The sequence below is a fragment of the Astatotilapia calliptera genome, chromosome 6, assembly GCF_900246225.1.
Source record: "Astatotilapia calliptera chromosome 6, fAstCal1.2, whole genome shotgun sequence".
Lineage (NCBI taxonomy): Eukaryota > Metazoa > Chordata > Actinopteri > Cichliformes > Cichlidae > Astatotilapia > Astatotilapia calliptera.
Genome location: NC_039307.1, coordinates 9,918,545 through 9,933,245, shown reverse-complemented (window position 1 = coordinate 9,933,245; position 14,701 = coordinate 9,918,545). Strand labels below are relative to the sequence as shown.

Here is a 14,701-nt window from a genome sequence, read left to right as displayed (position 1 = left end):
TAATTATTTCCTACCTGCCACGTTTTCTTCATTGTCCTTTCAGAATTTATCATAAATTTATGTTATTTAAGAAAAGGTTATGAAGGATGACATTATAACAATTCACTGCACTAGCATGAGCGTTAGTCTGCTTTCTTTGTAAATACATAGCACACTTGATAATAATAATAATAATATACTGCTATTTGTTCTTTTGCATGACATAGGCAGAAACCTTTCTGTTGTGTATGTAAAAACAATCTGCTACTAAATTAGAACATCAATACTGGGAAGGTTACATTAAAACAAGTTACTGTGTATCATGTATCCCTGTATACATCCTTGTGCTGCTCACTCAGAGATCAGATTATAAATTACATCTACAGTCATCCCAGTGGCATCCTACTATCTTTCTTATTGCTGCTTACAAGTATTTCTTTTTTCAAGCTAATGTTTAAAAGTGAATATGTGATTATTTATGTATGTATTTTGGTAATAACTCTTAATTCTTATCATTGTAGTTTTTATGGCTATATTTGGATAGCTTTATCTAACTTGTTATCTTTATGTACGTCAGAGCTGATTCACTGATGGAGGAGTTTTGTGGAACAAGAGCAGAGTAACACCAGCAGCAAACTGTCTACCACAGATAGAGATGAGTCACTTTAACCTGAGAAATTAGATAGGGAGAAAACATAGCATCAAAGAACCACTGATATTATTGTAATGGTCCTCTAACCTCAAAGTGCCTATCAACAGCCAAAATGGGAAGCATATGAGCCAATCAGAGAAGAGCTTTCGGACAGTTTGAGCTGCGTGTTGGTATACATGTACTCAATATTGTTTCTCTTGCATCCATGAGGGGAATTAGCATGATGTTTGCTCAACACTTTGTGGGAGGAGCTAGATGTTAACCACGTTGATGCTCTGGCTAAAACCGTAAATGAAGCCGTAAATGATATTTCAAATTATTATTTGCATCAGGACATCTTGTTATTTTTAATTAGAAAGTATTATTAAAGTTAATGAAATGTTACAACTGAAAAAAAAATAGGAAATATTTCAAATCAAATATGTTCTCAGATTGTTGTTACTCTGTCCATCTCTTTTTGCTCAATAGAACCAGACATGCAACATCCCCGACAAACATCCTGATGAGAGTGGGGTGGATTTTACTCAAGGACAGCTGGATCAGCTCAGCTCAGCTGAAGATAAACCACACGTCTGTGACCAGCGTTGGAAGCTTCAGTCATTTATGCAATTTTAATATTCATCTGTATAGCCTGAGTGAAGAAAAACACGACTCTTGTGATGAGTGTGAAAAGAGTTTTACCCAGTCAACAAATCTGAAGACACGGCATACCCACACAAGAGAGAAACCATGCATCTGTCAGTGTGGGAGGCTTTCAGTGACCCATTAAATTTATGACATAATAAGAATTCCTATCAACGTTGTCCCCGAAGCTACATCAGCATTTCCACAAGGACCACAATCTGAAAATTTCAGAAGCATATATGAAGTCTATGAAGCAATAAAAAGCACTTTGTAAGAATGCTCAGTAGTTCTGATTCACTTTTTCTAATGATAGCATTAAACTCAGGTGGAGTTATGGATTTAAAAAAGAAAAATAACTACTACTCTGTGGGATGCTGGGATGCCACCTGGATAGATTTTTACTATCTTTGAGTTTTTGGTGCTGAGGAGTGAGAGCAGGGGTGAGGCATGCCCCTCACAAAATGGTATGGTCACATCAGTGGAGCTGTGGGCAGAAACTACGGGAGGATAAGCAGGTTCTGATCTTATTTTACTCTTATTTTACTCTCATAAGTACATCACTGACAATATAGTAATATTAAATGAATATTAAATTAAGCAGTACTTCCAAAAAAAAGGGAAAAAAAGTTTACTCCCTACTTTACTTGTACAGTTTCATCACCTGTGAGCCCAACATCAAAAGAGTTTTTTGCTCCTTCATCTAGAGATATTAAACTTTTATGTCAAATCTACTGAGTAGTTCTTAGTAGTATATATTATTAAATGTTATCTTCAAGCACAAACTAGTAACTGTTTTGTTCATCTATGTTTTTGCCACCATCTATTGGTCAATTAGATTTCCTGCAAACCAATTCATATTTTAGAGAAAATCACATATAAGCATTGGTTTAATGTTCAGATGATCAGATTTATTTTGAAATTAGTAGCCAAATCAGGTGGGTGATTTAGAATTTTCAGTCAGGTGCATATTTTTGGATATTGGAAAAAATTTGGAATACCCGGAGAAAAATCCAAAAGAACATAGAGAGAATATTCAAACTCCTCACGGGAAGAAAGAGGATATTAAGAGTGCAGCAGATTGATAAGCAAAAGAGCAGGAAAGGTGAAGAAGAGGTGAGCTTCCAAAATACAAGACAGACGTGAGAGTTAAAAAACAGTAAAAGGGACCATTATGGCACAATGGAAGTAGAAGGCCAGTACTGGTCTTTGTCTCAGAGCTTCTACTTTAAACTGACTTTAAAAACTGAACTAAACATTTTTACTTTTTTTCTTAAGGTTTTACTTCTGTTGCTTAAAAAAATAATTGTGAGACTTTAAGCTTTAGGAAGAAAGTGTTTGACATTTAGTATTCAGTTTACTATAAAATGTATAAATTAAATTTTAAAAGGTGCTATTATTGTGCTGTTATCTGTTAGATTGAAAGTCCAGTGTTTTAAGATTCTGGGAACACCACTGCTAACAAAAGCCCTTTACTTCAGGCCTTATTTGAATCCAGATGGATAAGTTATATTAAAAAAATACTTCAATGCAACTTTTGTGAAATGGGGAAAGTGCCACGAAACGTTTTTGTACCAGGCTGGAAACATCTGCGTGTCTTTGAGAACTGAGTTGCTTTTGAAATCAGCTTCAAGTGTTGACGAAACACGTCCATCACTGACGTAAAACGTAAGCACACGGTCCGTGCATCTGGTGGGTGGATGTATGTCCCCGTGGGAAGAAAAAGTCAGCTGAAAAAAGTCGTCACTTTGTCACAGGAGTTATTTAATCCCCATATTTTTATTACTTAATGTAAGCAGACACATTTAATCGGTGCTCCGATTATCTGTACGTTTTCTCATTGAGTAAGCAAAGTTTACGTTTGTTAGCTAGCTAATACATTTGTTTCGAGAAAAATGTCTTTAACAGTTAGCTGACTCTTTTGCATAACCTTAAGTTAGCTGGCTTATCAGCTGATATATCTTTGATATTTTCACGTCTTTATCTTTCTCGTAGGAGGAGATGGCGAAAGGCAAAACGAAGATCAAGAGCAGTGGTAACAGGAGATGCTACTGACACAGATATTTGCTAATTTAGCCGCCGAATATAAATAATTATAAGATTAATTATGGTTTAAAATAAGTTGATTTTGAAAAAAGTTACGAATTTGATTTCAGTCCATTTAAAGGAGTGTGTTGTGTTGTGCTGTGTCCTGTGACTCCTGTCTTGTGCCAGAGAGTGATTACCAGTATTTAAACTGTTGTAAATGACTTGTTGGCCTATAATCTACCAAACATATCTCAACATATCTCTGATGAATGATAAAAAAAAGTCATTTTTGTCCAGAAAGAACATTTCTGCCACAAAGTAGCAATCAGCTTTTGGCAAAGTGACTTTTATATTTATATTTTATATATATACTTTATTTATTATTATTTATAGACAAAACTCTCATTGACATTAATTTTTTTTTCAAGAGATTCTGGCTAAGAGGGAAGCAGGAAATATAACATCATCTATAATGATATTTTATGTGGAGTAAAAGGACTGGATCGATTATTACTGATTAGGTACAATAATGCAGAGTCACAAAACAACAAGCCATTTCTTTGGATAACTATTTTGTAACTCCTGTTACAGAAGGCTAACACAAGATAAATAGTAATAAAGGAAAAACATTTTGGAATAATCCTACTAATAATACATAAATATATATAAGGTATTATATAGTAATTTTACTTGTCTGGCCTACTTGAGATTAAACTTGCTGTACGTGACTTAAGAACTAAAAAGGGTTTGACTCTCCTCTTTGACATAGCACCAACTAAATGTTAATGGTGAGTATATGTAGTGATTCTTCTCCACAGTATTTGATTAATTGAACGGATTGCTTTGTTTTAAGAAGACTTAGCTCCACCCCAGGCTCGGTCACTCAGGTCTAGAAAGAGGGAATGTCCAAGTGATGACATTTCTCTAACCGATGATGTTCAGGCTCCACATCAACAGGTACTTTAGGTGATTGAAACAGAACCTACATTCACATATCATTAAGACAAGCTGCTTGATTCTCTTTGTCTTTTCTTTAAATTCAGGATGCTGAAGAGTATAACTCAGCAGTAGTTTCCACACCACCACAGTGTCCTCAGTCTCTTGCTCAGGAATGTGCTAAGACTACAAATCAGCAGGAAGCAGATCAAGCCTGTGCCACAAAACAGGAAGAAGATGCAGGCTGCTTTACAAATGTGGAACTTCAAGAGCAAGATGCTAACAATCCCAAAAATGATTCTCAGCTGGAAGACCTTCAAGTACTTTCTGAAAATTTCACCAACAAGAGTGGAACAAATGAGGAGGAAATGGATTTAGATGAATGTAACAGATCATTGTATGACACACGCACAGATCAGCTCAAGGTCTTCTTGCCTATCACCAAAGAACATGTCCAGTCCTGCCCGGTTGCTTTGAATGGAAAGGAGAACTCTGATGTGGAGAGCAATCAACACACTGGCCCAGAAGAACCTACCAACGTGTGCTTGGGTGATGTCACAAAGGGGTCGGTAGCAGGATTGCCAGCCAAGAAAAAGCGAAGGATGGGCATGTGTGGCCTGACAGAGAAGGAGCGGAGTCATTTTTTAATGACACAAAAGCGTGAAAACGGGCAAAACAGAGAGGGTAAAGTGGAGAAACCTATTTGCGAGAACACAGCTGAACCTGTGACTGTGGAAGAAAACACATCTTCACTCCCGTTACCATCCTCACCTCCATCCATCCCAGCAGACGGGCAGAACGGGGAGCCGAGAGAGGAAGAGATAAAGCTTCAGCCTAGTCACTGTAAAGGAGATGAAAGGTAAGTGTAATATTACATTTATTACATTTATTACATTTTTCAGAGTTTTACACTGTTTTAGCAACCAGCAGTGTTGGAAAGGAACATTAACACAACTACTGTTACATTAGTTATATTTTACCTAAAAGAGGTTTCACGTAACAGTTTTGCTCATTTAAAATTTAAACACCATGAACTTCAGTTAATGATTAGTTTTAAATACCTTAATTATCAAAATGGAGTTCAGTTTAGACAGTTTTATTTTCCAGAATTGAAAATCACAGGACAAAGAGAAAAATTAAGATTGCAAAGTGCTGTTTTCATTGCGAGTCAAGATGTTAAATAACCGTTTCAGAAGAGGTTTATAAAAATTCAAATGACTTTTTAAAACTGACTTGTATATGTAAAATACAAGAGATACTAATTTGTCATTTCTTTCTTTGAGAACACACAGAGCAGAAAGTGAAGCCTGTGCTGCTGTCAGTCCTTCAGATGGCTCCACCGCTGGTTTCGATTCCGGCTGCTCAGAGGGAAAAGGTAGTGAGCGTGAAGATGGCATAGTTACTGATTCAGAGCAAGCCGGTGACTTAGATCACATTGCAGAAAAAGAAGCAGGGGAGGATTTGGGCAGCCAAAAACTCCAAGAACTCAAAGTTTGTACCAATGAAATTATGGCTGAAGTACCTAAAAATCAAGAGGAAGCTGGCTTAGCAGAAGCAAACTGCAGCTCTGCCATGTCTTTCTGCACAAGTCAAGATGAGAAGACTGTCCACCTGCAGGCTCTCCTTCTGCAGGTGGACAGTGTTACTGGAACAAGAGATGAGAAGGAGGAAGAGATCAGCGGGAATGTGTTCAGTGGTGATGGAGCTGATAAAAATGTCTCCTGTTCACACACCCAAATGGGAGGATTAAACTGTGGCTCTGTGGAAATCTGTGAGAGCGCAGCTACACCCAGTGTCTCAGAGAGGAAAGACAGTGTAAGTAGTGGCGCTAAAACCTAAAACGGAGGGAAGGAACAGACTGTTATGCAACAGAGTATTATTTTGAGAATAATGTCAAAATGTGGCGATTACAGTTGTTGTTTCAAGTCAAACAACTTCCACAGCTCGTATAAGCTCTACAAAATGCCCTGTGTAGATGAGCTAGGGAAACAGCTTGATCAGCTGCCATTGTTTCCCCTCTGTACTGCATGAGGGCGTAGCCATCCATATCGATATACTGTCCATTGCCAGCTATTTAATTTTGCAAGTATGATTTCACTAACTCATCAGCACAAACCATTTTTTAGAGGTTGTAGCAGCCGTGGCACGTCTATGACCTGAAACAACAATTTTAATCTCCACATTTCAACTTTATTCTTCTTCTATTTTAAGGACTAAAGGACTAAATCTTTCTTCTTATTTTGCCCTTTTGTTCCCCTTAATGATTCATTAATGTAGTTTATAATGTCATCACAGTCTTTCACACTTATGCACCACCAGTAAACGCACTGGGCATTAGTGCTGAAACTCTTAATCAGTTATTGATTAAACTGTCTGTAAAATTATAAGTCATTTATGTTAAAAATATCAAGAACAAATGTTTCAATCTTGTGTGTTTCTAGTATATTTATCTGTGTTGATTTACAGTCAGTTTTCCTTATGTTCTCTTTACTTGTGATGTTAATTTGACAAATTAATTATTTTAATATTTAAAAAACTAAACTATGAAATTAATTAACTGAAAATAAGCCCAACATAAAATAGCTACTTAATTAATATCATGTGGAAAGAGCATTTATTGTTTTTGTTTCTTTGTGTTTATAAATACAGTGTGATCCTGATGAACCTGCTGCTGGTCCGTCAGCTGTTCACGCTGATCGCTCGCAGACACTCTCACTCACTGCTGACTCGTTTGGATCTGGGTGCTTAGATTATGTGTCGGACTCCCAGCTGAACACCATCGTTCTGATGTAAGAAATAAGCGAGGAAATACCAGTATATCCGCTGATACACAAAAGACTGCACACACGAGCAGTCGGATGCTTCAGATGTACAAGTCTCTGTATGTGTATCTTTCAACTCTACTGTGCTAATTTTACTCAATATTCAAGAAACTGTTTTAAAAAAATAGTCTCAAATATAAAAAAAAGACATTTTTAAGAGACAATGCTGTCTTAAAGTTAAAAATGTACTTTGGTCATCTTATGAAATTAACAGACAAGCTTTAACACCTCTATTTTTAAATTATTCCAATGTTTGTGTTTCTGTAGTGAGGATGAGGCGATGCAGAAAGAGGAAGACCCTGATTCCTCAGACTGTGATGAAGATGGTACAGACCTAATCTGCGGACTTATCAGAGAACTCTCCTCTCTAAAGTTAGTACATGCCATTCTTCTTTCAGCTACCAGCGTCTTAGCGTCTCTTCCTATAGGTAACCTTTTGACTTTCACTACCATTAGTCAGTTTAATTGTTTTTATACTCGCCTCCCTGCTGTGATTGGTTGGGGGTAAAGCATGTGTGGTCAACTCTGCCAGCTGTAGATCTCGTCTGGTCAAAGATGAGCAAGCGAAAGTATGTAGATGTGAGAGAGACCGACATTTAAGTGGCAAATTTGCTTGAATAATCCTGCAGCACCTTTAAAGTCCATGACATTTATCTGTTATTACACACCTCTCCCATTCTTTAAACCAGTCACTTAAAAGGCAGTTCTTGCTCTAATTTCTAACTCCAAAATTTCACTAGAGCAACTTTGTAGGTTGCACATGTCCAAAAAAAATGAATGTTTTATCTCCCTTTCTCTTCCAAGCAAGGCAGTTTTCTTCTGATTGGGTGCCCCACACAAAAAAAAAGCCACAGTTGTGTGCCTGAGATGACCAAAGTAGGGCCATCTACTCTCACTGACATTACACAGAGCCAAGATCAGAAAAACAGTAAACCCTGTTGTGCATCGTCGACATGCACAGCGGGTTGAGGATGGTAAAACAGAATCGCTGACAAAATTAAATATAATAGTGGCTTCTCTCAGCTTCCCAGTAGATGCACCTATGGTACAAATTTGAAGATCGTTGGTGATTTGCAGAGAAGTTGACCTCTGACCTTAAGGTCAAAGTCATTTGGATTTGAACTTGTCTGAGATTTTTACTAGATGCTTCTCTGGGATTTATCTTAAAGTTCTACATCGCCTCATTCTTGAGTTCACAAGCTTAGGTGTCCATGACGCTTGTAGCCCACCCGGCAGGTTGACGGATACAGAGTTAAATTGTCATGAATGAAAAATAATGTCCTCCATCTTTCTTCTAGTCGGAGAGTCATGGCTGCTCATCGAGAGCTGGAGAGTCTGCGCCGTAGCAGTAAAAGTTCAAGGAGCTCAACTCGTTAAGAGAGTTGTTTCAGGTTTCTTCAGTCCTTATTTTACTGCTGCCCCAGTGGTTCACTGGTAAAGAACATGTTTTAAAGTGTTTACTGTTCTGGAGTTAACTGCAGCTCAGTTTTGTTTTGCTTTTTTAGTTTAATGACTCATTCCACTTCTTCCCAAATAAAGATGGATGTTTATTACATGCGTCTTGTCATTGGTGATTTAGTCACATTAATTTGAACATGACTCATTTAAAATGTCAAAAAATAAATAAATAAATAAATTCAAAATTGAAAAATGACAACATAGAATGCAAATAAACTTAACCAATTTAGTTATTTATAACTTTTTAGCACACAAGAATATCCACAGAGAAATTTTCAGACTTTTTCCACAAAGGCAGAAGAGTTACAACGGCGTTAACATTTTTAGAAAAGCCACAATTACAGTTTTCAAAATAAAATAATCTATCCTCAAGAACAGAGGCCTACTTGCACACAGAAACAAGAACAAGTCACTCATTTTTAAAAAATTTAAAATGCTGACATGGTCACATAATGCTTTACCTGTTTTAGTAGAGTTATTAATGATGACTGCATCTCTTATAATGTTTGACAGTGTTATAATCCTTCAATGCATGGACAGGAAATATGAAACGATATCAGCTGGCCACGTTTTAAAAGTATGTAAAAGAAACATACAGTGATTTTTTGAAACATGTCTCCTCCCAAACATAAAATCTGGCAGTCGTTCTTGAAAGTGCCTCTCAAATCCAAACACCAAACAGCTGAGGTATTTTAGGCTGGCAGGACCAGCTGCAAAGAAACTCTAATCAGCTACACAGCAAACGAACCAAAGCATGCAAATGAAAAGCACACAAAAGCAAAACCACACTAGTGCTAAAATAAATACACAAATAGAAAAAATAAAGTCACACTAAACGAAACGAGGGTCCTGCCTTCTGTGTAGTGTCTTATTGTCCCTTGCCACCTGCTGGTTCAGCGTCTGGACTTGGCGTACACGGAGCTGTATGCGCTGTCCACTTTGGGGCAGAAGCGCTTGGTGTGAGCCTTGGCCCCCGTGGCTCCACACAGAGGACACACGTACTGGCGCAGATAGGGACACAAAACATCTCCTTCTTGGTTCTTCAGCCAATGGGATCCGTAGACCAGCTCAGACTCTCCGTTGTGTTTACAAAAGCTGCAGAACATGCGCTCAGGAGTGGGTAAGACTGCCTCAGGTGTTTTGAAACGACTCGTCTTCTTTCGATCTTTTGGCCCCCGGGAGCCCGGCGGGTTTTGCATCACTTTCACATCAATTGCGTTTGGTGCATACGCCACACCATCCACTGGATCCGTGCGAGCAGGGGAACGCATTAGTGCACATTCGCGGGAGCAGGGATCCGGCGCGCTCTCTGCTCCGAGGCCACCTTGGCGAGCTGCGTTATTGCGCACAGATACCATAGCTTGACTCATGTCGTCACACTCCGTGTGATGAGCTTTGGACACAGGCTGGGAGGACTCGGAGACGGTGCTGCGACCCAGGATATCTCGAATTGTATCACACAGTCCCATGTAGTCTCGCCAGGGCTGGAAACTTTTGCTGTCGGACTCCATGACGCGTGGCAGGTGATGAAGGAATCCCCAAACCATTCCGTTCATTCTAGCTCCAGTCCGGCGATGTTTTCGGCCCCTTCGGGAAGATGACCCAGTTTTTTTTACTTGAAACAAACACCAGCAGACAAAACAGCTCGCGTTGCGCACAGAATTTACGAGTAGTAATTGAGCACAAGGTGTGACCTCACCAACAGCGCAGCAGCCAGTCACGTGAGCACGTGCCCAACGCGTGCGGCCAATTAAAGTGAATTTCCTCCAAATGTTTGCGCAGCCCTTGTCGAGGGTTAATGGGTACATAGATTTCATTTTCTGTACGTAAACATATTCAACATGCTTCAATGTCAAATTATATATGTCAGTATACAAACTTTTTTATTATTGGAATAAACATTAAAATAAATAAATTCTATTTTATTTCGATAATGACTGAAAAGTCGAAGCGCCAGAAATACATAAATCATTCTATATATGTAGACACCTTCTCAGTGCCCATCTTAGTCCAGTTGAACTACTATTCAGAAATTTTGGATTATACCCCCCCCCCCCCCCAAAAAAAGTTATGAATTTGCTGAGCTTCACTTGATTCAAATAAGTTAAACCAGTGATAAAGGCCAATGGCATCTTAAAGAACCTCATGGTATCACCCTTTAGTTATGCAGCTATAGTCTCAGACTGCTGTGAGACCTCCCATGATGAACTTTCCACCACTCCTTTTCACTCCCATTGTTAATATGCCACTATTGCATGCTAACTTATGTACTCTCTCCTGTTTGAATTTGGTCCCCTTTTGTCGTGCAAAGTCTCTATGCTCCTTTTAACAGCAGATGGCTGCCTGACCTGGTCCAGATCCTGGGTCGTCATCCTGTTAAAAGGGAGATCTTCCACTCTGCTGTTGCAAAGTGTTGTTCACAGCAGGGAATTACAGTTCACTAAATTCTTGAGGTTCTCTCTAAAATATAGTGCAAGTCTACTGACAACTTTAGATCACAGCAAACAGCATTGCATCCACATGAAAAAAAAAAGAAACAAAAAACAGTGGAGATAAATAAAATTCAATATTTATTGTCAATTCTAAAAAGGGGAAATTGAGTTTCTGTTGAATAAAATTGCATTAAAATGACCAATCTAAATGTGGAGCATGGGGCGTGTGCCCAATCCTGTCTGCTCCAGCGTCCCATGTTTCCAAGTGCTGATCAACATCTCTGGATCTACACAATACAGAAACAAAATTTAAAATAAGCAGCACTTTCATAAAGTCAAGAGGAAAAGAGTTTGCAGTAAATACAGAAGTTGTATCTGTTTTCATGTCACAACCCCCCACCACCCAAAAAATACTTTGTTAAATAATTATTGCATGAAAGGAGTGCAGGAGAGAACTGAAGAGTCATATCAATCCACCTGCAGTTGTATGGTAGATTGAGGGAAGAGTAGAGCTCAGGAGTGCTGGGAGTTTGGACTCTGCCTCTTCCCTGATGTAATCCAGCAACGGCAGCGGTCCCCGACTCAGAGGTTGATGGAGTAAGGGGAAGACAGCCAGATATGTTTGTGGGTCCCAAACCTGACAGACCTGGAGTCAAACATGTGTGTGACTTCAAAGCATTTGACGTAAATTATTTAAACCTATTAAAACGACTTCACTCACTGAGAGCAGTGCTCTCTCTTCTGTTGTTGTTTGGCGCTCCTTTGTTAAACAGAGGTGAGTCACACAGATATTGCTGCTTGAGAAGAGAGGCTCTCTGTTGCTCAAAATCACAGCGCTGCAGACAAGACATTAAAACAAAGCAGAAAAACAAGTTGCATAAGAGAACCACTCGAAAATGTACAATCCTCCAGTGTGATGGTGTCCTGATAAACTATTTTTTTTATTTTTTTTGACAAACCTTATTAGGGAACTATCAGAACTGACAGCAAATGACATTTATATAACCCTTTATAAATGAGTCTGCCTTATTTTCTTCAAACCTCACGGCTCAGTCGAATGGCAGCATCAGTGAACGACTGACGTTCCCTTTCAAAAGTCCTCCTCATATGATGGAACTCTGCCCAGCGCACCTGAAGACGTTCCCACTCTTCCAAAAAGTAGCTATCAGTAAGTTCGGAGGGGATGGGTGAAGCAAGGGTATCCTTCACAAAGAAATGAGGGGAAAAAAGTCTGAGACTAGCAAAAGTTTACAAGACAAAGAATGTTAACTCATATTAGAGGGCAATACCTGCAGCATTTGCTGCTGCAATCTGACAAGATGTTGACTCTCTTTCAGTTCAGCTTCCAGCTGAGCCAGAAGCTTTTCTTGGTCGGTACCAGCAGTAGTCTGACCTGCATGAACACTGTAATTCTTAAAAGTTTTCCAGTCAACACTCGATACAGTCTTCTTTGACCCAACAATATTTCACAGATTGTTTTAAAGTGTGTTTGAAAGAGGTTTACCTTCAAACATGATGCCCGGTAGTAGCCTCTGCACTTTCCTCCAACTCTGAACAACCCCGCCTGTCACATGTTCTCCAAGTGCTTCCTCAGCTTGATCCAACCTTTTATCTCCATCCTGGGCCATATCCATCGACTCTGACAGGGTCTTACATCAAAGTTTAGATCGATTTATTGGGATTGGGAAGAAGACTCTAATGTTAAAAATATTCAAAAGCTTTGAAAGTGTATTTATTATCTTGACATTATTTTAGTAGCTATTCCAGATCTTTAAACTTTACATGGTCTTCATCAGCAAATGTAATTTGTGGTTTAAGGCAGCAGATTTATGAATATATGATCAGTCACTATAAGGTTCATTAGTGTATCATTCCAAATGTTTGCAGCAGCAGGGATTGAAACTCTAAAAGGATCTTGTGGTGGGATTAAGTTTTCATTTGACTGTTTTTGGATCAGTTCATTCAACATAACTTATTCAGCATCTCTGGTGTTAGTTAAGCCTTTGCCCACCTGCTCCATGTCGACTCTGAGTGCATGAAGTAAAGTGGTGAGGCTGTGACGCAGCTTCATCGCCTCCCTGAGCTCTGCTTCTCTTCGCTCCAGCATCAGACGCAGTGCTGCCTCTTCTCGTCTACGAGTTGGAGAGAGCAAGTCAAGATTAGGAAGAGCAATTTGATGAGAGTCCAAGATCAGAAAATGCATGAAAATAACCAGCTAACGTACTTCGCAGTAGATCTGAATGATTTAATTGGCTGTTCTTTTTTGCCCCGGCTTCCAGGTGGAAAGTTTAGCACCTCTATGGCTGGATAGAAAAATATAACGGGTTGAAAGCTACAGGATGTGAGAAATATTTAAGAGGTAAGCAAACTGCTGGGGTTAATCTCACCTGGTCCTTTCTCTCCATGTCTGTCAGTCATCTGTGACAGTCGCTCCTTCAGTCTGTTGGTCTGCAGTTCTCGCCGTCGCAGCTCCGCTTCCTGCTGGTTACATTGGAGCTGCAGATGGCCGCACTGACAAGTGGAAAGATATAGTTTAGGAATTGGAAATGAATATGAAGGCATTCATTTAGAAAACCCTCACACATGCTTTCATCTTACTTTGACCCGCTCACATCTCAGCATGTCCTGAAGCCTGGCCACATGCTCATCCATCTCTTTTAGCTGCTCCTAGAGGGAAAGAGTTCACCTTGTCTCCTTAATCTGAAACACAAATCTGTGCTCTTAAATTTATTGTAACACACCCTCAGTGAGTCTCCTTGTTCCTCCCTATCAGCCCACCAGGAGGCGCTTTGGGGGTGCGCATTTAGAGGGTTGAGACTGGGATCCCTAAACAGATGAGAGTCTGCAGGAGAAACACAAAAAAGCAAGTAGGTGGAGATAAGGTGAAATATGAATACAAATATGTCTTCTTTTTTTAAAAAAAATCTGTGGTCTGGTAGCTTAGATAATGTTCTTTCAAGTGAAAGGATGTCATTACCTGAGTACTCCTGTCTGTCGTCTTTTCTTTGCACAAACCTGGAAGCCATCTGGCTGCAGTATACGTATAATAGCAAAAGGTAGATGTTTTTACAATTCTAATTGATGTGCACAACATCTAGGAAACGTGGCTATATATAACTTTACAAAGGCTCTCACCTGAGCAGCAAAACCTCCTCAGGTGAGTCCAGCCTGTGTTCACAGGTGATGGCACTTTTGTTAATTATCACTGACAATGATGAATGAGGAGACTGCAGCTTTAGACCATTATTCAATCAAACTACTTATTATAAAAGAAATTCCACTACTACTTCTCAAATTGTTGCTGTGGAGATTGAACAGCACAAGATTCCTGGGGGTGCATGTGACCGACAACCTCCTCCAGTGTCAAAGCTCACCAGCACCTGCACTTCCTACAGAGGCTAAAAAAGACTCATCCCAACCCATCGGGCTTCACCACTTTCTACAGAGTCACCGCAGAGAGTGTTGCATTCGTCTGCAACATGAGAGTAGCAGTGTCTCAGAAAGAACGGCACTGACAAGATTATCGGGGTCTCACTGCCACCATCTGGGGATCTGGCAAAGGAACGCTGCCCTTCATGGGCAAAAAGGATCGTGACGGTCATCACTCACCCGGTCACTGGCCGTTTTCCCTCCTGCCTTCAGGCAAAAGGTATCGCAGTATAATGTGAATTTACCCAACTGCCATCAGACTGGTAAATTCATAATGTACATCATAAATGGATGTAGTACAATAACCTAAGCACGACTTAGCTTTTTCAGGTTTCTTATATAAA

At 39.5% G+C, this 14,701-nt stretch overlaps 3 protein-coding genes across 10 annotated transcripts; 1 reads left to right on the top strand and 2 right to left on the bottom strand.

Moving 5' to 3' along the window:
* Window positions 1-2,874: 2,874 nt before the first annotated feature.
* Window positions 2,875-8,591, top strand: LOC113023797 (uncharacterized). Of its 7 annotated transcripts, XM_026170170.1 has the most exons (8): window positions 2,907-3,043; window positions 3,248-3,287; window positions 4,134-4,237; window positions 4,324-5,075; window positions 5,500-6,031; window positions 6,866-7,005; window positions 7,306-7,410; window positions 8,337-8,591. In XM_026170170.1, exons 2-8 carry the CDS (start codon window positions 3,254-3,256, stop codon window positions 8,413-8,415), a joined length of 1,746 nt encoding a protein of 581 aa, XP_026025955.1. In that variant the 5' UTR covers window positions 2,907-3,043; window positions 3,248-3,253; the 3' UTR covers window positions 8,416-8,591. The 7 variants fall into 7 exon arrangements, with proteins under 7 accessions (XP_026025951.1, XP_026025955.1, XP_026025952.1 ...); XM_026170166.1 differs by having other exon boundaries at window positions 2,875-2,920; window positions 7,306-8,398; XM_026170167.1 differs by having other exon boundaries at window positions 4,137-4,237; window positions 7,306-8,398.
* Window positions 8,592-8,708: 117 nt separating this feature from the next.
* nanos3 (nanos homolog 3) lies at window positions 8,709-10,276 on the bottom strand. Its single transcript, XM_026170171.1, has 2 exons — window positions 10,196-10,276; window positions 8,709-10,083 (listed from the first exon to the last, which is right to left on the bottom strand). Exon 2 carries the CDS (start codon window positions 10,050-10,052, stop codon window positions 9,390-9,392), a length of 663 nt encoding a protein of 220 aa, XP_026025956.1. The 5' UTR covers window positions 10,053-10,083; window positions 10,196-10,276; the 3' UTR covers window positions 8,709-9,389.
* A 771-nt stretch (window positions 10,277-11,047) lies between these two features.
* Window positions 11,048-14,131, bottom strand: LOC113023795 (afadin- and alpha-actinin-binding protein). 2 transcript variants are annotated; one of them, XM_026170160.1, is made up of 13 exons: window positions 14,064-14,131; window positions 13,906-13,958; window positions 13,670-13,770; window positions 13,527-13,595; window positions 13,316-13,439; window positions 13,153-13,231; window positions 12,940-13,060; window positions 12,433-12,577; window positions 12,218-12,321; window positions 11,970-12,131; window positions 11,650-11,764; window positions 11,406-11,574; window positions 11,048-11,215 (listed from the first exon to the last, which is right to left on the bottom strand). In XM_026170160.1, the coding sequence occupies exons 2-13, from the start codon at window positions 13,952-13,954 to the stop codon at window positions 11,119-11,121; spliced, it is 1,335 nt and encodes a 444-aa protein (XP_026025945.1). In that variant the 5' UTR covers window positions 13,955-13,958; window positions 14,064-14,131; the 3' UTR covers window positions 11,048-11,118. The 2 variants fall into 2 exon arrangements, with proteins under 2 accessions (XP_026025945.1, XP_026025946.1); XM_026170161.1 differs by lacking the exon at window positions 14,064-14,131 and having other exon boundaries at window positions 11,406-11,565; window positions 13,906-14,057.
* Between the last annotated feature and the right edge of the window lie 570 nt (window positions 14,132-14,701).